Source organism: Drosophila persimilis, unplaced genomic scaffold (genome assembly GCF_003286085.1).
Source record: "Drosophila persimilis strain 14011-0111.01,24,50 unplaced genomic scaffold, DperRS2 tig00000715-arrow-arrow-pilon, whole genome shotgun sequence".
Classification (NCBI taxonomy): Eukaryota; Metazoa; Arthropoda; class Insecta; order Diptera; family Drosophilidae; genus Drosophila; species Drosophila persimilis.
The window spans coordinates 985,299-1,009,008 of NW_020825343.1; the positions used below are offsets into that span (position 1 = coordinate 985,299).

General features: G+C 50.3%; 9 protein-coding genes across 11 annotated transcripts; 5 read left to right on the forward strand and 4 right to left on the reverse strand.

The window, feature by feature from the left end:
- Nucleotides 1-341: 341 nt before the first annotated feature.
- On the reverse strand, nt 342-1,387 carry LOC6602202 (peritrophin-44). Its single transcript, XM_002027174.1, has 3 exons — nt 1,162-1,387; nt 636-1,084; nt 342-566 (listed from the first exon to the last, which is right to left on the reverse strand). The coding sequence occupies exons 1-3, from the start codon at nt 1,385-1,387 to the stop codon at nt 342-344; spliced, it is 900 nt and encodes a 299-aa protein (XP_002027210.1).
- Nucleotides 1,388-2,311: 924 nt separating this feature from the next.
- LOC6602203 (protein obstructor-E) lies at nt 2,312-3,274 on the forward strand. Its single transcript, XM_002027175.2, has 3 exons — nt 2,312-2,501; nt 2,553-2,989; nt 3,050-3,274. The coding sequence occupies exons 1-3, from the start codon at nt 2,312-2,314 to the stop codon at nt 3,272-3,274; spliced, it is 852 nt and encodes a 283-aa protein (XP_002027211.2).
- Nucleotides 3,275-3,749: 475 nt separating this feature from the next.
- LOC6602204 lies at nt 3,750-4,948 on the reverse strand. The gene is made up of 4 exons (XM_002027176.2): nt 4,841-4,948; nt 4,577-4,783; nt 4,075-4,511; nt 3,750-4,012 (listed from the first exon to the last, which is right to left on the reverse strand). Exons 1-4 carry the CDS (start codon nt 4,848-4,850, stop codon nt 3,788-3,790), a joined length of 879 nt encoding a protein of 292 aa, XP_002027212.1. The 5' UTR covers nt 4,851-4,948; the 3' UTR covers nt 3,750-3,787.
- Nucleotides 4,949-5,274: 326 nt separating this feature from the next.
- On the forward strand, nt 5,275-6,794 carry LOC6602205. 2 transcript variants are annotated; one of them, XM_002027177.2, is made up of 3 exons: nt 5,275-5,356; nt 5,609-5,669; nt 5,728-6,794. In XM_002027177.2, the coding sequence occupies exons 2-3, from the start codon at nt 5,616-5,618 to the stop codon at nt 6,415-6,417; spliced, it is 744 nt and encodes a 247-aa protein (XP_002027213.1). In that variant the 5' UTR covers nt 5,275-5,356; nt 5,609-5,615; the 3' UTR covers nt 6,418-6,794. The 2 variants fall into 2 exon arrangements, with proteins under 2 accessions (XP_002027213.1, XP_026847998.1); XM_026992197.1 differs by having other exon boundaries at nt 5,352-5,370.
- A 466-nt stretch (nt 6,795-7,260) lies between these two features.
- Nucleotides 7,261-13,734, forward strand: LOC6602206. 2 transcript variants are annotated; one of them, XM_002027178.2, is made up of 8 exons: nt 7,261-7,544; nt 7,963-8,119; nt 8,284-8,744; nt 8,820-10,344; nt 10,395-10,663; nt 10,725-11,317; nt 11,632-12,817; nt 12,879-13,734. In XM_002027178.2, exons 1-8 carry the CDS (start codon nt 7,293-7,295, stop codon nt 13,515-13,517), a joined length of 5,082 nt encoding a protein of 1,693 aa, XP_002027214.1. In that variant the 5' UTR covers nt 7,261-7,292; the 3' UTR covers nt 13,518-13,734. The 2 variants fall into 2 exon arrangements, with proteins under 2 accessions (XP_002027214.1, XP_026848043.1); XM_026992242.1 differs by lacking the exon at nt 7,261-7,544 and adding an exon at nt 7,817-7,831.
- A 69-nt stretch (nt 13,735-13,803) lies between these two features.
- On the reverse strand, nt 13,804-14,808 carry LOC6602207 (jmjC domain-containing protein 7). The gene has a single exon (XM_002027179.2). The coding sequence runs from the start codon at nt 14,787-14,789 to the stop codon at nt 13,824-13,826; it is 966 nt and encodes a 321-aa protein (XP_002027215.1). The 5' UTR covers nt 14,790-14,808; the 3' UTR covers nt 13,804-13,823.
- Nucleotides 14,809-15,261: 453 nt separating this feature from the next.
- Nucleotides 15,262-16,182, forward strand: LOC6602208 (GSK3-beta interaction protein). Its single transcript, XM_002027180.2, has one exon. The coding sequence runs from the start codon at nt 15,346-15,348 to the stop codon at nt 15,817-15,819; it is 474 nt and encodes a 157-aa protein (XP_002027216.1). The 5' UTR covers nt 15,262-15,345; the 3' UTR covers nt 15,820-16,182.
- Nucleotides 15,865-18,520, reverse strand: LOC6602209 (ATP-dependent RNA helicase Ddx1). The gene is made up of 4 exons (XM_002027181.2): nt 18,474-18,520; nt 18,368-18,419; nt 16,640-18,312; nt 15,865-16,580 (listed from the first exon to the last, which is right to left on the reverse strand). Exons 1-4 carry the CDS (start codon nt 18,487-18,489, stop codon nt 16,135-16,137), a joined length of 2,187 nt encoding a protein of 728 aa, XP_002027217.1. The 5' UTR covers nt 18,490-18,520; the 3' UTR covers nt 15,865-16,134.
- Nucleotides 18,521-18,922: 402 nt separating this feature from the next.
- LOC6602210 (guanine nucleotide exchange factor subunit Rich) lies at nt 18,923-23,651 on the forward strand. Its single transcript, XM_026992199.1, has 2 exons — nt 18,923-18,999; nt 19,092-23,651. Exon 2 carries the CDS (start codon nt 19,110-19,112, stop codon nt 23,361-23,363), a length of 4,254 nt encoding a protein of 1,417 aa, XP_026848000.1. The 5' UTR covers nt 18,923-18,999; nt 19,092-19,109; the 3' UTR covers nt 23,364-23,651.
- Nucleotides 23,652-23,710: the final 59 nt, after the last annotated feature.

A 23,710-nucleotide genomic window follows, 5' to 3' on the forward strand; every position in this document is an offset into this window, starting at 1 on the left:
CGGCAGGGCAGGCCGGCGGTAGAGCATGAATGGAGCAAGCTCTCTCCATCTCTGCTCTCCCGCCAGTGTGCGGAACATGCGCCTTTTGCGCGAACGCCATTGAAAAGTAACCAAATTCAAACCAAGCCGCCACTGCCATACTGAAGCTTTTTGAGCTTTGAAAGCTTTCAGAGTGAGATGGATAGATAGCAGGATGTTCAACCAGGTTAAATTAGACAGAAGGTAAGTCAGGCGGCTCTCCGTGCATCCCATGAAAGGAGGACCGAAGAAGAGGGAGACTTTGAGAGAAAGGCAGAACCGATCAACATAGCATTCAAGAGAAATACTAGCATCGTTTATTTTTAGGAGCCAACAAACTTCGGCTCGCGGCACTCCCCAACCTTCGGGTCAAAGTGAAGACCAGGAGTGCAGTCCAGGGTCAGGCCATGTCCATCCACACAGTAGTAATAAGCATCCAGGCGGGACTTATGTGGATAGAAGTTCACTCCCACCATCGGGCAATCGATGTCGGCGCGGCGCAGGGGCGACCGGTAATAGGGCTGAATGTTCCGGGCTACTGCATCCACCTAAATGTTCATACAAGTCGTGTGTCAGATAAAGGCATATCCATTCTCAATATCCCGATCATAGCTTACGGTACAGTTGACGTTTTTGGCGAAGTCACAGCACTTGCACTCGGGATTGTAGTAGAGACCGGCAGAACACTGCTGCTCCCATGCTAGGCCATCGGAGCAGATGAAGTACTTGTCGCAACTGGCCTTGCTTGACAGGTAAGTTATGTTCTCTGGCTGTTCTATTGCCGAGCACTCGTTGGCCACACAGTCCACGTACTGGGGGAAGTCGCAGCGATCCGTCATGTTGTTGTACTGGAGGCCGTCGTGGCATTTCCTCAGAACCGGGCGCCCATAGTAGCAGAGGATATACTTGGTGCAGGTGTTGTCATAGCAGAAACTGCTTAGCGTGAGTTCGGAGCAGGTGGGCTGGCACTGCACGTCATTCGGAGGGGAGCACAGCTGATGGACAGGATCGAATAACATATTAATCCCGTGCACCTTGCAATCTCCAGTTCCCTTAATGGTATTATCTGGAAGAAACAAAGAAAGGTGAACCAATCTGGCACGTTGCCTTCCCACCCAGCCAGCTGTTGCTTTTCCCACTCACTCTCGCACTCGATCCACATGCTACAGCTGCCGACATAGGGAAGGTGGACGCCATCAGCAACGTTGGCGCATACATCTATATCAGTGTTTTTGTACATGTCATACTGGGAGATATCGTCCTCCCCTTCGCGATCATCGTTGGGCGAAGGAGCTACCACCAGACCCTCGTTATCGTCGCCCCAAACATTTTCGATTAGGAAAAGGACCACCAGTAAGCCCAAGTACATCAGCCAGTTCACTGCGCAGAGAAAGATACGGAATGAACGGGTATTGGAGAAACTTTGACTCCGAGCTACTTACTCCTGGATAGCACGAGATCCGCAAGTCAACTGTTTCTCAATCACCCGATAAATATGCAATTTATATCAATTTAAAGTGCTGGATTTTTATTCGCCATGTTTTGCGCTCGAGCGGAAAGTAGTGTCGTCTAATGAGTTCTTGCCACAGCTCTCTTATCGATCCACTCATTTCGGCACACGACTCCCGCAGGAGAACTACATTTTAATTTCCCCAAACATTTCAGCATTCAATTTGTCTGCGCTAAACATTTCTAAACAAAGATAAGGTTCCAGGAATCAGGAATCTGTATAGCTCATGATTGATCGCAAGAGATCATAGCACACGATACCTCATCTAACATATCATATCTTGCGCCATCAAAGCTGTATACAACTCGTATCTATTTTCTATAGGTACATACATATGTATGTACGTATTCTGAACTATTTTCTCATGCAGATTTCAAGCTTCTGTCTCGAAGCGATTCCGGCGAAAGTTCCTAACTATGTAATTGCTCTGAGAAGCTATTACAAAGGATCTTTAGGTTGTGAAATGCGAATTTCATTAATATTAATATTCGTAACACGTGTTGCCCTAATGAACGGCAGCACTTTAACTTCTCGTTAAAACTTACTCGAAATTGGGTGTTGTTGCCCTTATCTGTCCCAACCGAATTTGAATGAGACGAGTTTCGAGCGATAGTAATAACAACAGGCAATCATGCATCCTCATCTGATAAGTTTTGCAATTTGCAGTGAGCCAAACACATCGCCAGCGGCTGATTGCCAAAAAGGGCTAGCTATAAATGGAGGAGCTTGTTATACCAAGACAACAGTATACAGAGGAAGACTAGACCAACAAGTGAGTACGGGATGCATGGCTCAGATCTAGTATTATTATCCAACTCTCCAACAGTGATGTACCGCCTGACCCTGCTGGCCTTGACAGCCCTTATTGGAAGCTATGGAGCCATGGGAGCCGACATCAACATCTGCTCGGGTGTCGTCAGCAATCTGTTCCTGCCGCACATCAGCAACTGCAGCCAGTACTACTTGTGCATGAGTGAGTGACTGTGACTCCTTATCCCCTGCAGCTTATGACTCTCTTTTCCAGGTGAAACGGCTGTGCCTCGGGAGTGCCCGCAAGGCTACTATTTCGATGCTACCGATCAGCAGTGCGTGGTTGTGGAGGAAGTCAGGTGCTTGCCCACTTGTCCCGCCAAAGGCCTCACATCTTTCTGCTACGACCGCACCTGTACCAAGTACGTGCTCTGCTTCGACGGCACACCCGTACTTCGACAATGCTCCGACGGCCTGCAGTACAATGCCCAGACGGATCGCTGCGACTACCCACAATATGTGGATTGCGTGGACAACCTCTGTGTCAGGCAGAACAATCCTGCGGCCATTGTCTACATAGCCAGCAAGTCGTTGTGCGACAAGTACTTTGTCTGTGTGGATGGTCTGCCACAAGTCCGGAACTGCACCCGCGGCCTGCAATACAATGCCGCGACGACAAGCTGTGACTTCGCTTCGAAGGTCAACTGCACGGTGAGTGGAATCCTCGTCTTCATCTTGGGAGCATATCAAATCTTGCGATATTTCTTTCAGGTGGAGACTCTGCAGCGCAATATCCTGCCCTATGCGAAGGCTCCTCCCCGAAGCGCCGGCATTGTATGCCCTGCCGAGGGTACTCACTTTTATGCACACAAGAACCGCCAGGATTCCTACTACTACTGCCTGAATGGACGTGGTGTCACCTTGGATTGCACACCCGGTCTCGTCTACGATGCCAAGCGCGAGGAATGCCGTGAACCTCAATTCGCGACTGCTTAAGGAGAATCCCTCACAGAAAATAAATTGCACTTGTCTCTCAAAAATATGTTTGGCTTTTGATGGATGGCTAGCAATGTAGGTGTGAATAGCGACACACGCCTTTTTACGATGATCAAATCGATAAATTTTATTACACGCAAAAGAAAGCAATGTTTTACTAATGCTAACATACCTTTTCCGTATTTAGTATTAGTATTTTAATGTTTTGAATCCATTATTAGCTCTTTTAGTCCGTTTAGCTATCATTTTCCTCGAATACTAGTAGAAAATCTAGCTTTCCTGCCTGTACGCGACCGGTTCGGTATTACAAGTCACGCGTCATGCGGCAGTGTCCCTCGGTTGGGCGGAAGGAGGATTCACCCGCAACGGCCTTCGGCCTGGTGCAGTCATTGCATATCTAAGTCTAAAGATACAGCTAAGGAGCCAATTAATTTTCCAATTACATTTTTTCCAAAATATAACCATCTTCGTCGAGTAAGTTTCATTATATTTTGTATTATTTATTGCTTTCTCTCAGAGCTCTACATTTTTGGGTTCTCGACACTCCTGTTCCTTGCCATCGTACCACAGGCCAGGAGAGCAGTCCAGGGTCAAGCCATGGCCATCCACACAGAAGTAATAGGCATCCTTGCGCGACTCGTGCGAATAAAAATGTACACCCGCAGAGGGACACATTATATCGGCAATCCGTGGTGACAGTCGTGAGAACGGTTGGACTATTTTCTTCCGGGAGGGGATCTTCAAGAACATTGGATTACCTTCTGGTTCATTGAACAAAAATTCATCCAAAATTAACCCACCTGACAGTCAGAATTGGATGGTAAAACGCAGCAGTTGCATTTGGTGCTAAAGTACAATCCGGGAGTACAAGTCTGCTCCCTGGGCACGCCATTGCCACAGAGGAAATACTTCTCGCAGGAGACTTTGCTGGGCACGTAGTGCAATTGGTAGGCATTGTAGTAGATGGAGCACTCGGACTCCACGCAGTCCACGTTCTGGGGGAAATCGCAACGATCCGTTTGTGCATTGTACTGTAGGCCATCCAGGCACTCTCTCAGAACCGGATGCCCATAATAACAGAGGACATACTTGGTGCATGTTCGCTCATAGCTGAAGGTGGTCAGCTGGAAATTGGAGCAGGTGGGCAAGCAGTGTGCCTGAGTGGAGTTCACGCAGCTCTGGGTGGGGGCACTGAACAGGTAAGGCCATTCGCACTGCAGTTCAATGGCCTCTCCATCTGAGAAATGACATAAAAATAACATCAACATGGAACATTCGATTTATCTTGAGGATCGCACATACACCGACAGAGGTAGTACTTGTTGCAGTCACCCACATACGGCAAAAACACACTGTCGGCCACGTTCTCGCAGAGGCTGAGGTTGCCCAAGATCAGATCATTAGATGCGGGTGCGCCGTCATCTTCTCTAGCCTGCAAATCATCAGCATCTACTGCTTTAACCAGAAAATGGCTGCACAGCAGCAGTCCGAGAATTGACAGTCGTTTTGCTACGAAACAAATGAATCACCATCAAAGGCACAAATTACACATTGGGTGCTACTTACCTCCAGTCATTGTCAGCTTATAACCCCAACAGCTGGCTGAAGTCTTCCTTTATAAGGCTTTTTCTGTTAAGTACAATCAATTGATTGTCTTATCACTACGCCATCAATGTCTTCTCCGCGAAGCTGACAAACTAATTATTAGCTGCAAAAACAATGACTCTTGACTGTACAATTTTCCATATGATTTCTTGGGTGTCTTCCCATAAAAGATATGTACATATGTATGTATGTACATATATCGTTTTGCTTGTACTCTGTGCATTCGCCTCTGATTTCCTAGCTGCCTCACATCAAGACGGAAACGTTCGCCGCCTGGGCCAGCCACCGACCGCACTTTTACTTATAGACAAGATCGTTTGAAAGAATTTCATTTTCGGCACGATTCAGTTGGATCTTTGGCATCAATCTGTGCACTGCTCGGCGCTCTACGGAAGGAAAATAAATAAATACAGTATACATATATTGTATATTTTGAAAAACACATTTCTGCATTTGTTGAGTGTATTATTATTATATGTAAGTTCCTCTATGTAAGTTTACATAATTGCTGATGTGCTGAATTGATGGGAATTGTCCTCCTACAATTGCCGCATTTGAAAAGCAAAGCGTAAAAATGATTGACACATTCCTAACCGAAAAGTCAATCCGACAAGGAACAATTTATTTATAGACAGTGCTTCGTGGTGGTGGGCATGTGTTTGTTTTCAAATCATTACCAATCTGCCCGATATAATATTAAGATTACGATTTTTTACACTTTTCATTCAGCTGCATAATGGTCAATGAGCTGAACAGACCACCAAATGGGGACAATGCCGCCCTCAGTGAGGTAAGCTGTAATCGGATTTTAAGAGATTTCAAAAAATAATATTGTCAATTTTTTGAAGCGCCTGGCCGCCTCCAATCGGCAGCTTCAGGAGATGCAGGAGGAACATCGTCAGCTGCTGGAGGAGATGGAAACCTTGAGAACACGCGCTGCAGAGCTCACCCGACTGAATGCCCAGCGCCAGCAGCTAAGGCAGACAGGCCACGGAGAAGAGCAGCAGCCTCTGGCAGCGCCGCCCAGCCCATCAGAAACGCCAATCGCAGCTCCAGTCGATCCCGAACCAGTGGCCGCCGCTTCTGCAGAAGGTGTCCAAAAAGAGGAAGAGGAACACTGCGATGAGAACAAAGAGGAAACAGCTAGTTATCTGCAGGAAAAGTTGAATGAGATTGCCAACCTGAAGGCCCAATTCAAACGAGTCCAGCACATGGTCGATACTACAAACCTGATCGAGCAGCACGTGTCCACCAGGGAATCTTCGCAGACCTCCACTATCTCAAGTCAGAGCAGCCGACAAACGACAAGCTCATCGAATGCCACCAGGGAAGTTCGAGTGCCAGCCGGGGCGGAAGAGGCGCCCCAGCTAGCTCGCACCGCCGCTGCCCCAGATAACGCGGAGCTGCTGAATTCAATGCTAAACATGTTTACGGATTTCACCAGTGACCTACGCGGCCAGGCGGAGAGTCTGCGGGCGGAACGGGATCGCATTAGGACGCTCAAAGAGGAGATTATTCAGCGTAAACAGGGAAAATAGTCTCTAATCTTGACGAATTTAAGAACGAAAATTGAACAAGATCGCAGCTTAACGACTAACAGCAGCACCTTACCAACACTAGAATTCTTCTTGAAAATTAGGCAAAATATAATTATACATCCCTGTTGAACCCCATAGCTAATAACAGAGTAAATAAATATGTTGAAAGTAGGAAACACCTTTTTCTACATCCCATTCAGTAATATATTTATTATAAGTTACTATTTTTCCTTAATACGGTAATCGATATTAAACTTAAAAAGCGGCTCTACCAAATATTCAGTGGACAGGATCCTAATGTGTAGTTATCGTGTAGTTACCATGTACACAATTTAAATTTTTTTAACCTTTTCTGTTTAATCTGTATTTCATAAATAATCAAATAAAAATTATAACATCAAACTAACTAGTCTTGTAGGAAATTCAATTATTAATCGGATAAAACTATGAGTTGAGAGCTGAGGGTCCAAGTTAGCTTGTAATATTTAGCCTAATATAAAAAAAACGAGGATTATGATTTCCAATCCTTGACGGAGAAAATGAATTCATTGTAGACCAAGGGGGTATTTTAATATTCCACCGAAAATAATGAAAATTGAATAATTTTAGCGCAGTTCAGGTGAAAGATATCGTGGTTTTTTTAAGTTCAGAGGAAAGATCTACAAGAAGAATTTACAATCAGTAATATTTGTCGACATTTACTTCAAGTCGTTGAACTGTTTAAATAGAGGGGGCTTAAGTGGGCTAGTCCATTTTTGTCATCGGTAGATGTATATTTTATCGACAAGTCCGATAAGTCACTGAACAGCTGCTCAAACGACAAGGAAAAAAATTTATTAGTTTAAGGCGTCTTTTTTGTATATGTATATTTTGTGATGGCGCCGCCCATTAAACGTGTTGTGGACCAAGCTAGTAATACGGGCCGCAGCAGTGGAAGCAACAACCACGCGACCAATTCCGTGGGCACTGGTACCGGCGCAGTGCCCAAACAGCAACAGACAAATTCAGGTGGAGCCGCCGCACCTGCCAACAGATCGGCACGTTCCAGACGCCATCAGGAGCATCTGGGAGAGCCAGACATGGACTTTGTGGAACCTCTGCAACGGGAAACACTAAAAACACTAAATGTGAGTTAACAAAAAGTGAGAGGAGAGATTCTCCCATGCATTGCATTGCAATTGATTGCCGCCCACAATTTTCGCTTGCGGCGTTGCCATGGCTTCATCCGGCCTCGCATCCTCTAAACGTACATAGTGAAAGAGGCCTCTCCGCTGTTCTCTTTCGATTTATAAATACATTTCAAACTCATCTCGGCCCCCGCCAGAAAAATTCGTGGCCGCCGACTGTTTCAGTAACAGAAACGAAACGAACGCAATCACAGCGGACAACGAATTTCGATTTGCCAAAGAACCACGTATATAATATACATACACATACATATATATATATCTATACAGATATATTTATATAAAGATACTTCTTGCAAAAATTACCACGTTTCTTATACTAATATTCCTGGTAATATTTACCTGCTGCTGCTTGAAGGATCTGCTGCAGCGAACTCGCATCACCAACGGGCAGATCCGCTCCCAGGAGGACCAACAGTCTGCCATATCAACAACCACATCGCCAGGAGTACAGCAACACCAGCGGGAGGCACTGCGTCATTTGGCTGCGGAGCACAACAGCTACGACCCAACAGGTAAGTCTCGGAAAAGTTTTTACTTGGCCCACACACTGAATGGTGCGCCAGTTCATGGTCTATAAATACACGAGGGCCACAAAAATAAATGCCGTCTCTACGCTCCACGCCAGCCAGCAGCAGCCCACACTAATGCCCACACAATATTCTCCTCCATTTTGCAGAGCAATTGCAGGAGCAGCAGCAGCGCTATTGCTTTCCCGTCCGTCCCGTGCAGCGAGTCCAGCATCAGCCGTCAACTGCTGCCCCGCCTTCCGCGTCGTCGGCGCTGCTACGTTTGCGTCAATCGACGCCCCCGAATGCCACAGTAGGTGTGGTCATACCCAACGCGACCACAACCAACGGCAACGAAGAGCACTTGATTCAGTTCGCCGGTGGACTGCAGACGCTTGTCCAACGATTGCTTGGCGTCGCCTTGGGCCCCCGAGGCGAAGGAGCTCGCCCACAGCTTGAGGTTTTTCGCTCGCTGATGGAATTCGATGATAATTTGAATAACAGCAGACTGCAAACGAACGGAATCTTAGCGGAGCAGCTGAAGAACATGGTGCACGAGATCAATCCCAGCGTCGAGCAGGAAGAGGGCATTGTCAATTCCACCAGCCTGGAGGATGTGGCATTGAGTGAGGTAGGCCTTTCACTTTAAATTTAATAAAATATGTATGTCATAAAGGCAGTGCTCTCTCCACCTATCACCTTTCAGATGAGCGACAATCGCGCCCAGTCGATACAATCGCTGCATAGCGTCCTGGAGACGCCCACACCCGATGCAACACCTAGCTTCGATGAGCTGCAGCAGCGCCTGGATGCCTCCAATCGAAATATGCAGCATCTTCAGGATGAGCAGGCCAAGCTGGTGCACATTCAGAATATGGCCAAAACGCATCTCAGCGAGATGGAGCAGCTGCGCCAGCAGGCCAGCCACATGCCTCACTCGAGCAACGGCGGCGAGGGGCCCAACTATGAGTCGGTGCAACAGGTCCAGGACGACATGGCCTCGCTGGTGGGGCGCATGAAATGTCTCACCGCATTTATACATAATCAAAACGAGCTGAGCAGCGTCCTGGGTGACGACGGTCCAGAGATCCTGGCCGAGCAGGAGGCTCTGCAGGAGAAGCTCGAATCGTTGCGCAGTCAGCGCGAGGATATGCGGAATCTCGTCGATCAATTGAACATCATCAATCAATCGGCTAAGGAGACCTGTCGGGCAGTGAGAGAAGCCAAAAACGATACTCCACCACCGGCCAATCCGGTGCCGGCTCCGACTCCTGCCGCTGATCCAGTGTCCACCACGGATCGCGTGGTTCCCGTGGAGTATCAGCGGAATGTACCCATCCTGCGGCAGGAGGCGGCCAATGCCGCTCAGCGTGCACACCACGCCCAGACCATGATTAACCAAAAGACGGCAGACATTGATGCCCTCAAGGCACAAATGGCCCGGCTCAAGGGCATGCTGAATACGGTCAGCCAGATTGAGGATTCAACGCCGAGCGTCGGTGACCTTTTAGAGCGGGAGCGGGAACTGGAGAGTGCGAGCATCGAACGACAGCTGCTCCCAGACGATCTTAACCATCGTGTGCACACCCTCAGCGATGTCACGTCGGAGCTGAGGGCCGAGGCAGCCAGCCTGCAAAAGGAACGCGACCGTATCTTGGCCTTGAAGGCGGAGATCGAGCGACGCAAGCAGCAGGCGGCCGCCGCCGTCCAGATGGGCGAGGAGGCGCTGAAGAGAAGCAGCCTGACGCCGACGCCCACGCCCATGAGGCAGCGTGAAGAAGCGCATGAAGAGGAGCCCTCCGAGGTAGAGACCTCCTTGCAGGCCACTCCCCCTCGGGAGCAACTGCACGACGAATTGCGACTGCAGTGCGAGCGTCTGCGGAAGGAATACGAGCAGAAGCAGCGCGAGCTCGAGCAACGCTACATGAATAGCAACAACACCACCTCGGAGGCAGACGACGAGGGCAACGATGACACCGATAGTGACAAGTACTTTGCCAATGTGCGCACGGCATCCTCGGCCACCCTGAAACGTGCTCCCTCGGCCAGCACAGTGGTGGAGCAGCGACGCGCGCAGCCAGCCAACAACCCACCACCTCCTCCTATCCACAATGAGGAGGATCTCAATGTGACCATCGATACGCTGTCGCTTGGCAACGATAGCCTGCTCTCGAGCAGCGCTAGATCGCAGTACATGCCACCGCCCATGGCGCCAGTACAGGGTATGTGGGGTAAGTACAAACGCCCCTCATATAATCTGGTATTTATCTCTCGCTTGCAGCATCGCACAATGCCAGCAATGCCTGGAATGCTGCTCAGCAACCCATCTATGCCCAAGCGCAGCCCAGCAACGTAGAGTGCAAGTCAGCTCCGAATGCACCACAGGCCACATCCTCTAATGCCTCCGGCTCGAATACCACCGCCGATGCCGTGATGTTGCAGCAGTTCATGCAGGCCCAGCAGATGCTTATCAACTCGGTCTGCCAGTGCAATCAGAGCTTGTGGCACCAGCAGCGCGAGATCGATAATCTCACCAATCAAGTGCATGCGGTAAGGGAAATCTCTCTGAATACTAAATCGGCCTGGGGCTAATGTTACTATATTCGAGCAGCTCCAGGATCGCTTAAACGTTGCGGGATGTCAGGATCATAGCTACGGCTTGCGCTCAGAGTCTGTGCCGCCGCCGAACCTCTCGGTGGGGGCTCCCATTCTGGGCCAAATGCCCAACAATTTGTGCCTGGGCGGCAGTAACCACCGGGCCCAGTCTGAGCAGTTGTTCACTTTCGGCGCCCATCAAAGTGGCCACCAGAGCGCCTTTAGCAACTATCAGCGCAGCTGTCACCGTAATGGGGGAACGGCAGGAAGTGTTTACAGCACCAGTAGCGATGCCCATCAGCAGCAGCAGCAGCCGTTCCTCAACAATGCGGCCCCACCACCGCCACCGACACACTTCAACAACGAGACGCCGCTGTCTCCACCCTCATATCGCGCCAGTCCGGGACCCATCTTCATGAATCACCACAACAACACCATCCACCAGAACAATGCGAATCTGCGCACCCAGAATCAGCATGCCAACAATTTGCATTCGCTGCCAGTGGCTGGAGTAGGAGCAGCTGTCGCACCACCGCCACTGCAGCCGACGCTGAATAACCAGGTGCCGCCCGGCAATCGTGCCAACAACTACTGGGATAACTTCCGAAGGTAATGAGAACCCTGAATTACACTCTCGATTAGTAGTAGCTTGGGGCTTGTATTTGGTTTTAAGTTGGTTCTAAAGGGGGACGCAGAAAGAAGCCAAAGAAATAAAATTATTAGAACCTTTGAGTGTTAATCAATTCATTTTCAATTCTGTCCTGCGGTAAGTGCAAAAAATGGTTCAATTAACAGAGTTGAAAGTGACTAATGACTGACCAGCCCTAATCCCTAATCCTTAATTCTTAACGAATCTAACAGTTTGTTTGCTTTGTTTATTGCCTGCTTTCTATTAACCCATTAATATTTCTGCGCCTTTGCAGCTACTCACGGCAGAATCTGCTCTCCAACAAGAGCAATGAGGAGCTGAATGTGGACCATCAGCAGTATCGCCGTCAAAGGTCGCGTCTCAGCTATTTTCCGTCGCATGGTGCCGTGCCATGCTCGCGCAGCACCTCCGCCGCAAGCCTATCTTTCCAACAACAACCGCAGCAGCAGCAACGGCAGCACCACTTCTTCGAGTCGTCTCCACTAACAAGCTCTTTGCATGGCAGCAGCTGCATCATCAACAGCAATAATCTAAACAATACCACTAGTGGGGGCAGAAAGCGGGACTGGCGGGACGAGCCACAGCTCGTGGACGAGGACTTGGACGAGGTGGAGGAGAACAATGACAATGCCATCTATGGCGGTGGCAGGCGACGTAATCGTCGTCGTCCGGCGGCCTCCCCACTGCTTGATGATGATGCCGATCAGTCGAGCTCTTCCAATTTGGTCAACATGAACGTCAACTTCGGCAACAGTCCATTGTATCAGCGCAATAAGGTGCCGGCCAAGCCCTCAACTTCGGCAGTTTCACTAACACCACTACAGCAGCGTCATCTGCGCTTTGATTTCGAGCTGCCAGCGCAGTATATCGACTACGACTTGCCTCAGGCCGCGGCGGCTGCACCAGCGGCACCACCCATCGATCCTTCCGCCTTCAATCAAGAGGCAGGAGGAGTGCCAGCGGATGAATCCAATGCTTTGGAGCAGAGCGAGGAGACCGCCTCCGAGGAACTGAATCGGAATCTGCTTGTTAATGCATTGAAAAACGATAAGTTCACGACCAAGTTCTACGAATCCATCAAGGAGGATGTCTACAGGCGGTTGGAAACGCTATTCGAGCAGCAGCAGCAGCAACAGCAACATCATCAACAGCTGCAGCAGAGCCAGGAGACGCATAGCCTGAGGAAGGCCCTCAACCAGGGAACTTCCCTGCCTGCACAGGCGGCACAGGAGCAAGAGAACGAGGCAGAGAACGAAGCTTCTAATGCGGAGGGCACAGAAAGCCGCAGCGAAACACCTTTGGAGGTGATGAGCCTGCAATTGGACAATGACAGGCCAGAGGACGAGAAGGGATCCCCTTCGAAGCCAGCCCAGAACGGGCACGCCCAAGCCCTGGAGCTGAGCGAGGCGGCATACGCAGGCTCCGGTTCCGCTTCTGCTGTTAGGACAGAGAACGAAGAGGTAAGAGAGGGAGTAATCTAAACAAGATCTGTGCAAAACTCATCCTTCGCTATTTTGCCAGCAAATAATTGAGGCGGCCCTTGAGCCTGCCACATCGGCGGGGGCGGGGGCAGTGACCAGCGTGGAGCTGGCTCCGGATCACGAGCTGATCGAGTACATCATCAAGCGCATTCGCAACCAGACGCACAACAACACTATTATTAACGACTCCCTGCTGGCCGAGGTCTCCAAGCTGACGGCGACGGCCGCACAAAACTCTGCCGCCAATTGGGCTCAAAACACTTCCTCGCCCCTCATTTCGCCCAAGCGGATCTTCGCCAAGATTAAGAAAATGGATATACCCCGGCAACGGGATGAGTTCCTTATCTGGTATCGCTCGTATTTGGAGCAACTCTTTGTTGTGGAGCATCCGAAAGCAGACTGCCAAGCCAAGTCAAAAGTGTCCTCCACCAGCAGCCCCAAAAAGCAGACAAATAAGCGAGTGCGCAAGCAGTCTCAGTCCCAATCACAGGACTCCAACAATGATGCCGATCTTGCCGAGGCTGACCAGAAGAATGTCTCCTCCTCCAACGGAAACGGGGAGCTCGAGTGCGAAAACAACGAGAATCCCGACGAGGAGGCCGATGCTGATACGCATGCGGATGGCCTCGCTGCCGGTGATTCGGGGGATGGGGGAAAGCAGGATATCAGTCTAAACTAGCAACGATATACCCAACCCTACGTACACACCCACACATACACATTCCTAATCGCACGTAAAACATAAGACACTTACATATACACGCTAGGGGAATCCTCGCTCACTCTCCATCTTCATCGCTAGAAAGTGGTAAATTTTTGTTCGTGTTTCCGTTTAGTTTTCATTTCGCGTTTTAGTTAGTTGTATAACTACTTTAAATTACATTATAACAATTATATAAGCACTGACTTTATGCAACATGGTGTCCTGAGGAGGATGTATTGCTCCCAGGCAGTCCGCGGGCCGTAAGATGCCAGGGCCCTGCTTCTACGTAGTTTTGGGTTGGCTCCTTTTCTGGCTGGTTAGCTCCTCCAGCATGCGATAGTAGCAGTAGCGACTGTCGTAGTCCAAGTCGTACCAGAAGTTGACGGCGATGCATTTGTGGCTCTGGCGAACATGATGGAACCAGTAGTTGGGCAGGTACAGGACATCGCCAGCATGGACGCGCACTCTCAAAGGCTTGGCCCTAGCATACTCGGGATACTTGGCGAGGTCGGGGGCCAGCGGATCTATGCTGACCCACTCCGTTAGTAGTTCCACACCATCTTCGTCTGTCAGGGGATCTATATAAAACTGGCCAGAATCCGATGTCTTGTAGATGCCTGTGGGGTAAGTGCTGCGTGGAACACAGCTTAGCTGATATGGGGGTATGAGAATGAAGTCCTTATATCCCGATATCACACTGTACATATTCTCATAGGGATCTTTGTGCATGGAGGTGATGGCGCGCTCGTCCCCCAGCCAAAAGTTAACGGCGTCTGGTGGCTTATTAAAGGACTGTTGGGCAAAGTCCAAGTCACTTATGACCAAATCACTGCCCAGCTCCGGGAAGTCTTGGCTGAAATTTGAGTTTTGCTTCTGAACATAGTGGATGGCACCCATCGGATCATCGAGGCGCTGCACGAGGTCCGACAGCTTCATTTGCTTCTCCAGTGGCAGGACAAAATACTCTCGCCCCTTCTGAGTGGCCAGACCATCTGCATAGCCATTCGGTGTGACGGCCACATCCACAATCTTGTCGTTCAGCTTCTTGATCAGGTAGTCCGGGGTCCATTTGCCAATGGCCGGCCAGGATAGCGCATTGCGGATGATGACTGGCGAGTTTTTGGCAAAGTAGTCTCGGCAAAACTCCAAGGCAGTAGGTAGGTGGTCTAGCTCCGAAATGCTGCTCCCAATTCGCAGATCTTCTGCCTCTTGGAGTAGCAGATTAATGGCAGTTTCAATTTTTGACATGATATTGTATGCATAAGCCAGCTGTTCCAAACGATACAAGTGCTGTTTAGAAAAAAATATTCATTTATAATGTAAGATATTATTTAGAGTATTGTTTATTCGTATTATTATCGCGGTGGCATGGTATGTGTGCTTACAAAAGTTCTTAATGTTACGGCTTATTTAATTTTTTTATTTATTTATTTAATTTATTTACTTATTATAAATTTAATTCATAAATCCACACATCAAAAATCAAATGTTATAATTATAAAGACAACGATAAACTAGTTGTTTCTAATCAAAAAGACAGAGATAGCTTTACGGGAAGAGCATGCAGTGAGAGCGAGAGACATATATGCTTTACTTTGGATAGCCGATAGTTTATTATTGAAGTGCAGTGGAATACGACCAGAAGAAACAACGATAAGTATCGATATATGGACATACCAATATATTTAACAGACAGCTGCTCCGACATATGGGGAAAAACATGTTGCGCCAGTAAAAATTGAATAAATTTAAACAAAATTCAATTAAACCGAATATTAGACCACCAGGAGCCGACGCCGATAGCATGGCCGACTCAAAAACCAGCGATGGGGACGTCGAGGAGCAAGCATTCAACTGCATTGACGAGGCAAATGCGATCATCAACGATGTAAAGGCGCACGTAGCTGAAATATGCATCTCCTCCAAGCTGGCCAGCGATGCCACGCAGATATACCTGAACATACGGACCATAGAGAGTGCCACCTGCTGCGTGCAGGTCACCAGTCGTGGCTTCAAGATTGTCTCCTCCCAGTATGACACCGTAGATGCCGACAAGAGGATGGCTGCCAAGCTACACATCGATGAGGTGGAGGAAGCTGCTGCAGAGGAAGACGAGGAGATCTTTGAAACGCCCTATGCGTTGCTGGACAAGATAAGTCCTCGCTATGTGGAATCCTTCGGCAACCAACTGTGCCAGCAACTCAGGCAGCTGCAGCAGATGCGGACAGAGTTCCTCGAGGAGGAAGAAGAGGAGGAGGAGGAGGAAGAGGATGACTAGTGACTGGAAGGAAACTCCGACCCGAGGCTGTATACTCTTTAGACAGAAGATTTTAATGTTAGTTTTATTTAATGTTTACTCGTAATGGTATCTCGTGCGTTTTCTGGAGTGGGTCGAGGTCGAGGCCCATCTCCGAAGTCTTAATATGTTTATGTGTGTGTACCATAAAGTATTCCCGCGAGAGTTGGTCATAGAATCGCTTCATTTTACCATAGAATATCTAATTATAGGGCCAACTCCTCCCGTTTCGCATGTAATATCGATGTAACATTGTCCTTGCTTAGCAAAAACCAAACACTCAATCCAAATCCCAAATTAGACTTTAAGGCGTTTCAAGAATAAAGATTGTGATTGCAGTTCCAAGTCTGTTAGTTTCCGCACCGTCGGCACCAGCTGCTCCACATGATCCTTGTAGCCAGTGCCGGTATTCAGATTCTTCTGCCCGTAGACCACCTTGCCGTCGAAATCGTTGACGGGCACTTCCATGGCCTTATCCACCTGCTGTATGGTTATGTTCAGATGGTCCTCGACCTCGGCCAGGAGGTTCGGCTCGTTGTACCAGATGCAGCAGCCGCGTACATCGGTCAGATTGGTGTTGCTGCAGTTGCGGCCACGCGACTTGCACCATTCGCCATGGTACCAGACCTTTTCCGGCACCGTGGACACCAGACTGATTGCTAGGCCCATGCGTTCGGCTCGACCAACGCGACCGATTCGGTGCACGTAGTTGGCTTTGTCATCGGGCAGCGTAACATTGATCACTGAAAATCGAATGGACCGGATTAGTAAAGGGCTAAAATTTTAAGTGGGAGAAACTCACTGAATGGCAATCCTGTGATATCCAGACCTCGAGCAGCCACATCTGTGCATATCAAGAACTTGACCTTCTGCTGCTTGAACATTTCCAGGTTCTGCTTGCGCTCCTGCGGCTTACGGTCGCCATGCAGGCAGACACAAGAGAATCGCTGGCCCCCGCGTTGCTTGAGGTACTGCTCCAGATTGTCGCAGTCCTGCTTGGTGCGACAAAAGATGATGGCGCGATCCATCTGATGCTTCTCAATGGCATGGAAGCAGTACTCGCCCTTTAAGAGTTTGACAGCCTGCGAATGGGTTTCCTGCGACGGATTGCTGGCGTGCACATTGTCGCGGTCATGCACTCCGTCGGTGCGGATGGCCTGGCGGAGGGACTGCCAGCTTCGATCAGCCTGGGGATCCACCAAGCAGACCACATGGTGTACGGTTTCCGGCACGGCATCTTCTCCCTTCAGATCCACCCAGGTAGGGAAGTGCATGAGGCGCTCGGCCATCTTCTTAACCTCGAAGGCGTGCAGCGTGGCCGAGCAGACAATCATCTGGAGGCGGCGCCCATCTGCCGTGATTTTTGGTATCTGCTTGTGCAAACGGTCGATGAGATCCGTGTAGCCCTGCTTGAGAAGGGCATCTGCCTCGTCCAGCACAAAGAAGCGACAATGGGTGAGCAGCACGTAGCCACTGTTAATCAACTCTTCCAGGCGACCGGGGGTGCCAACCACAATGTGGATGCCCTGCTGGAGCTGCGCCTTCTGCTCATCCAATCTGACCCCGCCTATGAGCAGCAGTGAGCGCACTTCCGGATTACTCAAGTGGTACTTGAATTTCTCGATCTGATTGTAGGTCTGTTCGGCCAGCTCCCGACTGGGCTCAATAATGATTGCTTGAGGAGCATTGGGGGCTGGTTTGGCGGCTGCAGCATTGGTGGTGGGACTGGCTAAGGGATTGGTTTTGCTATGCTCCGGTCCGGCCTGGCAGACACCTACGAATCCATTGCCTGGGCTGTACTTGAAGTCTGTTTTGCCAAAGTTGAACAACATTTCGGCGTTTTTTAGAACCACAGCCGGGTAAAATGTTTCCTTGCTTAGATTCTCTGGGACCCGAAAGGCCACGCCCAGACTCTGACCATTCTTGGTGAAGCTCACCTCCAGGCGCTGCAAGTCCAGGAGGCATCCAATAACGTCTGCCTTGCCAAAGGCTTCGCCGTAGTCGTCGAACTGCCGATTGTTCGACTTTTTGCCCGTTCCACCGAATCCGAACCCATGACGGCAGGTTCCCAAGTCCAGATTAGCCTGCTGTGTGGACCAGCCGACGCGGCACAGTCCCTCATCCGTTACTGTCGTCTCAAAGTAGAACTTTCCCTTGCCGCGAACTCCGGTGGTAGCACGGCATCCGTGCCACTCCTTAAACTCCCTCGACTGGCAGCGCAGTCCGTCGGGAGTAACAGCTAGCGCATTTCCGCGATCAAAAAAGGACATAGTCCATGGGGTCACAGCTGCTGCGGTGCCTCCGCCGCCTTTGCCACCTTTTCCCTCCTCGAGATCGCGCAGAGTCTCCCACACAATTTGCAAGATGGGCAGGCAGAAGGCTCCCGTTTTGCCAGATCCGGTTTCGGCGGCCATCAAGACATCGCCGCCTCCCAAGATGAGCGGTATGGCCTCCGCCTGCACATCTGTAGGCAGTCTGGAATTATACCAATTATTGTGAAATGTTTTAGCTTCATATGCATGTTCCTTACGTCCAGTCGGCTTCGTCGGTGGCCTTTCCCAGCTCCGGGAGAACGCCAAACTCTAAAAGTGAATATTTGTTTAACGAAAAGAATGCACAAATTACCAGGTACTCACCCTCAAAAGCGGTCATATTGTACTTTATTTATTTTTTTTGTGTAAAAAAGCCGGCTGATTAATTTTATTTTTAGCGATATATAACTATAGCGATATATTTATCTATCGGTATTTGTTTGCTATAAATGATACGAGTTCGGCGGCAACATATTCACCTTTATTTTGAAAATATCAGTATTAGAGTCGACATCCGGTTTTGTTATTCTTGTTTTTATATCCTGCCTTTCTTCGTCCTTCGAGTGCTCCTTGATCATAAAATGCAATCATAACATTTCTTTAAGCCAAGATTACGTTCGAAAGGAAGCACCATGAACCGAGGTTCACTCATGAACTAGCTTATGCTGGTTCTGAATCAGTGCTGCACAACAGAGGCTTGACAAACAGCTGTGATTTGGAGATGTTTGCCAGCACTCATATTTGTATACGCGTAAATCGCAGAGATTTTTTTGTTGTATTGTAGGAATGCTTTGTAAAAGTGCTAATTAGTCGAGATAAGACATGTAAAATTGGCCGTACAAGATAAAATGTAAATGCAGACACGACTTGCCGCAAGTACAAATCAGTTTAACCATGTATTCAAGATTGCTAACGCCCTGTCCTGTTCTGTTCTGCATGTAGTAACTTTTTACTCGGAGGATGTACTTTCCAGTAGGCTGGCCCAAGCGGGTTAGTCTGGCACTGCCCGGAGAGAGTGCCAATATACGTCACATCTGCTGTGATGCCGTCAAAATACTCGTTGCCGCCGTGGGCGATGATTTTCTTGGAATCTGGTATGCGAATCCCCTGATACCCATTGCCTACTTTCGCAGGACGGAGGAGTCCCTGAAACAGTTTGGGAGGAACCTCTTGATTGTCTGGAAACCAGACTCTAGGCAGCTGGCTCTGCTCACCAGCGAGGGAGCTTTGCTGCTCTATCAGCTGGACTTCGATGCCAATGGCAGTGGCATACTGATGCAGGTGGATCCCCCAGCGGCCAGCCTCAAGAGGGACTCTGCGGAGCTGTTCATAAAGGAGAACATACCCCGGCTGAGCCTGAGGGAACTGTGCAGCGTCACCCTGGGATCTGTCATCACAACCGTCTGCTGTATCAGCCTAAGCGAGTTGCTGCTGGCCACCCAATCGTGTGAGCTTCTGCGTCTGCAGTGGACCCAACTGGAGTTGGCTGAGAACGAACAGGAGCTGCCTGCCCTGGCCTCCATCAAGCTGCGCGACATTCCTTTCTACGTTCAGCAACAGCAAGCGCCGGCCAAGAACTTCCCTCCTCTGGGCAATGACTCGTTTGTGGCCTCCTTGGAATACTCACCGTTCATTGGAGGCTGTGCGGCCGTTTTCAGCGACCGACGTGCCGCCTTTCTGATAGCCAATCACCTAAAGTTCGAGACGGATCACATGCACGGCTTTTGGGTGCAGGACGTCGAGGATGCGAGTGTCTGCAGCGTGAATCACAAGTTCCGACTGCTGGCCTACGGCCAGGAAAGCTCGGCGGTCAATGTCTATGCGATTGACGATGCCACCGGAGGGTTAGAGTTTTCTCACCGGCTGACCCTCACAGAAAACGTGCTCCCTGGAAGCTTGGGCGCTGTAAATGAACTCAAGTGGAGTCCCGATGGTTGTGTTTTGGCTGTGAGCTGGGCCAATGGTGGATTGTCGCTCTGGAGCACCTTCGGCGCCCTGCTGATGTCCACGCTGAGCTGGGACTTTGGCCTCAATGTCGATCTACTGAAACAGAATCCCCTCAAGCTACGGCGCCTGGAATGGTCCACGGAAGGCTATCAGTTGTTCATGCTCATGAAAGAGGCGGAGAACCAGGCCAACAACGTTCTGCAGCTGCAGTTTGTGAAGAGTGCGCTCAGCATGAATCCCTGCATGACGGCCAATCCGCACATCCTTCTGCAGGGCGATGACTGCCTGTACATCAATCAGGGCAACAATCTGGAGGAAACCTATGGCGGCAACAAGTTTACATTTCCCTCGAGCGGAGGAGCCGATCAGCCGGAGGACGATTGCCTGGAGCTCAAGCATAGCTTGAACACAGGAAGCATCCTGACCGAGAGCAAGTACTGGACCCTGCTGCAGCTGCCCCTGAACTATGCATCCACCAATTGGCCCATCCGGTATGCTGCGATAGACAAGGACGGTCTTCACTTGGCCGTGGCTGGGCGCACGGGGCTGGCCCACTATTCCCTCATGACCAGGAAGTGGAAACTGTTTGGCAACGAGTCGCAGGAAAAGGACTTTGTGGTGTCTGGCGGGCTCCTGTGGTGGCACGGCTTCATTGTGATGGGCTGCTACTCCCTGCTGGACAGAACCGACGAGCTGCGCTGCTATCCTGCTGAATGCAAGCTGGACAATCAGTTTGGCCACAAGCTGCAGGTGCGGGCGCCTGTCATCAGTCTTAATGTCTTCCGCAACCAGCTGATCGTGCTCACAGCAGACGGCATCGTAAGCCTCTTCCACATGTCCAAGAAGTCGGCCTACGCCATAGACATCGAGTGTGCGTATGAGCTAGATGTGAAGAGCATCTGCATCCACCCCGCCTGCATTGTGAGCCTGACGGTGACCAACCTCAAGAACGAACTGAAGCCCCAGGGACAGCAGCAGGACCAGGCCGAGACGATAATCGTGAATGTCTGCGGCCGCATCCTGATGATACAACGCGATGCCAACGAAAATGTGCCCAACACGCTCCTGGCCACCTGCCTGGCCAGCTGCGTCGAGTGCTTCTGGCTCTCCCATACCCTGGAGCGGTGTGCGATGAGGGATTGCCTCTGGCTGTACTCGGGAGCGCACGGAATGCGCGTGTGGCTTCCCATTCTGCCGCCTGGTCGGGAGAGAAGAGAGCAGGGTGGCGCCCAGCGACTGCACAGCTTCATGTCGAAGAGGATCATGCTGAGTTTCCCCCTCAAAGTGTATCCGCTGGTGATCCTGTTCGACAATGTGATTGTGCTGGGTGTGGAGAACGAGAGCACTCTGTACACCAACGAGTCGGCGTCCCATTTCTCAGTGCCGTTCGCCCTGATGGAGCGCAAGTCACAGATCTACCTGCACAAGGTGTTACGACAGCTGATCAAACGGAATCTGGGATACTCTGCGTGGGAGATCGCTCAATCGTGCCGCGCTTTGCCTTATTTCCCACACGCCCTGGAGCTGCTGCTGCACGAAGTTCTCGAGGAGGAGGCAACCAGCAAGCAGCCCATACCAGACGCTCAGTTACCAAGCATTCTCGACTTTATCCGCGAGTTCCCCGTCTATCTGGAGACCATTGTGCAGTGTGCCAGGAAGACGGAGATTGCCCTGTGGCCCTATCTCTTCTCAATGGCGGGCAAGCCTAAGGAACTCTTCCAGCTCTGTCTGCAGTCGGAACAGCTGGACACTGCGGCCAGCTACCTGATCATCCTGCAGAACCTGGAGCCGTCGGTGGTCAGCAAGCAGTACGCCACAATGCTGCTGGACATTGCCCTGCAGCAGAGAAAGTGGGAGCTGGCCAAGGATCTGATTCGCTTCCTTAAGGCCATCGATCCGAACGAGATCGATTCGCCGCGTTCCTCGATGGTTGTCAACGTGAAGATTGCACCACCGCCGCAGGTAAACACCCAGCAGCAAGTCAATCAGAATGCAGATGCCTTTAACATGGTACTGGGCCCGATTGCCAGGGAGCGGAGTTTCTCCACCACAGTGACCAGTAACCTGCCCAAGGACAAGCAGGCGGCAGGCTCTGGAGGCGGAATGGCGGTAACACCCATCGGCGAAACGAGCAGCTCGGGGGCGCCTTCGGTCGTGCGTCGGCGATCCACGAAGCAACGGGAAACGTTCTGCATTGACCTGATCCTGCAGCGACATGCCAGACAGTTGCTCCAGAACTACAAGCTCATGGATCTGGGCTATATGTGCGCATATCTGGATTTCCATTTGGTCACCTGGCTATCGCAAGAGGCAGAGCGGACAGCCAAGCTGGACGATTTCGCTTGCGCTCTGCAGGCTCTCCACGAAGAACTACAGCTGCCCAGTCCGTTTCCACCTTCGGGCAAGGATGAATTTGCCCAGCTAAGGGGAACCCACCGGCAGGCGGGCGGGGGTTCATCGCAGACCTCCGAGTCGGGCTACTTTAGCCTGGCCACGCCCAATGGAGCAGCAACGCAGTCGCCCCAGCTGCAGCCCAGCATTAAGGAGGAGGAGGAGCTGCAGCACAGCTCGCTGCCCATCTTGAAAGTTCGGTCCAGCTCGCAGTTGTCCTTCGACAACTTCCGCTACCGCAGACTGTACTCTCTGCCGGCTTCCGAGGACGACCTACTGGCCGATCCGCTGCCCGAAAAGCTGTCTATCAAACTGCGTTACCTGCTCCAGCTATTCATCGAGGCCAACTGCACGGACTACGCCCTGGTGCTGTCCATACTGCTGCAGGATGCCGCCTCAATCTCCCGGATAGTGAATGTAATCATACGCAGCGAGTCGGTAAACTCCTGCAAGCGAACGGAGGCGGCTCTGAAGCAGCTCAGCCAATGGACCTTCGAGCACAATGGCTCGCTCTATCGAGGCTTCGTGATGACGCTGCAGCCACACATCTATCTGCTCGAACAGTACATCCAGTCGCTGGGGGACGCTTCCTCCTCTTCCAGCCATGACGCCAGCGCCGGAAATGATTTGACGGCTGACTCCGCGGCCGTGCTGGATAACGACGAAAGCGACTTTGTGCCAAAATTGCAGCAGGCGAATGGAAATCAGTGGAAGACGGACTTGATGCCGGCACACCAGCGCCTGACGCGGCATGCCAGCCTCGAGTCCAACGGCAATGCAGGTCCAACATCCGGCGGCTCTGCTCAGTCCACGCCCACGCAGCAGCGGCTGCTCCGGCAGAACAGTCGGGATCGGGAAGGCTGCCGCCTAATGTAAATCACATACTCGATGCAAAGACGTAAACCCGTACATATGTACATTAATGTATGTTTTGTAACTTTTGCGGTGAAAAGTTGTTTTGTTGCTCGTAATTCGTAATTTGTTGAATTGTTCGTTAATTGTAAGCCACACACACAACACATAAACACACGCATGGACAACGAAACAAACAATTGTATAACTGTATTGTACTGTATGATGCATACGTAACATAATTCATAATTTAGTAGATGAAATTTGCTGCAATATTTGTTAATTAAAATTATACAAACCATATACTTAAATATACAAAATATAACTATATTTTTACTAATAAAAATCAAAAACATATTTAACAGAGGCTG

Coding starts and splice junctions, on each gene's coding strand:
- LOC6602202 (XM_002027174.1), bottom strand. CDS start 1,387: ATGTACTTGGGCTTACTGGTGGTCCTTTTCCTAATCGAAAATGTTTGG. Junction 1,085..1,161: donor CATGTGGATCGAGTGCGAGA/GTGAGTGGGAAA, acceptor TGTTTCTTCCAG/ATAATACCATTAAGGGAACT. Junction 567..635: donor CCAAAAACGTCAACTGTACC/GTAAGCTATGAT, acceptor ATGAACATTTAG/GTGGATGCAGTAGCCCGGAA.
- LOC6602203 (XM_002027175.2), top strand. CDS start 2,312: ATGCATGGCTCAGATCTAGTATTATTATCCAACTCTCCAACAGTGATG. Junction 2,502..2,552: donor CCAGTACTACTTGTGCATGA/GTGAGTGACTGT, acceptor TCTCTTTTCCAG/GTGAAACGGCTGTGCCTCGG. Junction 2,990..3,049: donor CTTCGAAGGTCAACTGCACG/GTGAGTGGAATC, acceptor TATTTCTTTCAG/GTGGAGACTCTGCAGCGCAA.
- LOC6602204 (XM_002027176.2), bottom strand. Junction 4,512..4,576: donor CAAGTACTACCTCTGTCGGT/GTATGTGCGATC, acceptor GTCATTTCTCAG/ATGGAGAGGCCATTGAACTG. Junction 4,013..4,074: donor CATCCAATTCTGACTGTCAG/GTGGGTTAATTT, acceptor ATGTTCTTGAAG/ATCCCCTCCCGGAAGAAAAT.
- LOC6602205 (XM_002027177.2), top strand. CDS start 5,616: ATGGTCAATGAGCTGAACAGACCACCAAATGGGGACAATGCCGCCCTC. Junction 5,670..5,727: donor ACAATGCCGCCCTCAGTGAG/GTAAGCTGTAAT, acceptor AATTTTTTGAAG/CGCCTGGCCGCCTCCAATCG.
- LOC6602206 (XM_002027178.2), top strand. CDS start 7,293: ATGGCGCCGCCCATTAAACGTGTTGTGGACCAAGCTAGTAATACGGGC. Junction 7,545..7,962: donor AAACACTAAAAACACTAAAT/GTGAGTTAACAA, acceptor TGCTGCTTGAAG/GATCTGCTGCAGCGAACTCG. Junction 10,345..10,394: donor GCCAGTACAGGGTATGTGGG/GTAAGTACAAAC, acceptor TCTCGCTTGCAG/CATCGCACAATGCCAGCAAT.
- LOC6602207 (XM_002027179.2), bottom strand. CDS start 14,789: ATGTCAAAAATTGAAACTGCCATTAATCTGCTACTCCAAGAGGCAGAA.
- LOC6602208 (XM_002027180.2), top strand. CDS start 15,346: ATGGCCGACTCAAAAACCAGCGATGGGGACGTCGAGGAGCAAGCATTC.
- LOC6602209 (XM_002027181.2), bottom strand. Junction 18,313..18,367: donor ACCGACGAAGCCGACTGGAC/GTAAGGAACATG, acceptor GTATAATTCCAG/ACTGCCTACAGATGTGCAGG. Junction 16,581..16,639: donor TATCACAGGATTGCCATTCA/GTGAGTTTCTCC, acceptor TTCGATTTTCAG/TGATCAATGTTACGCTGCCC.
- LOC6602210 (XM_026992199.1), top strand. CDS start 19,110: ATGTACTTTCCAGTAGGCTGGCCCAAGCGGGTTAGTCTGGCACTGCCC.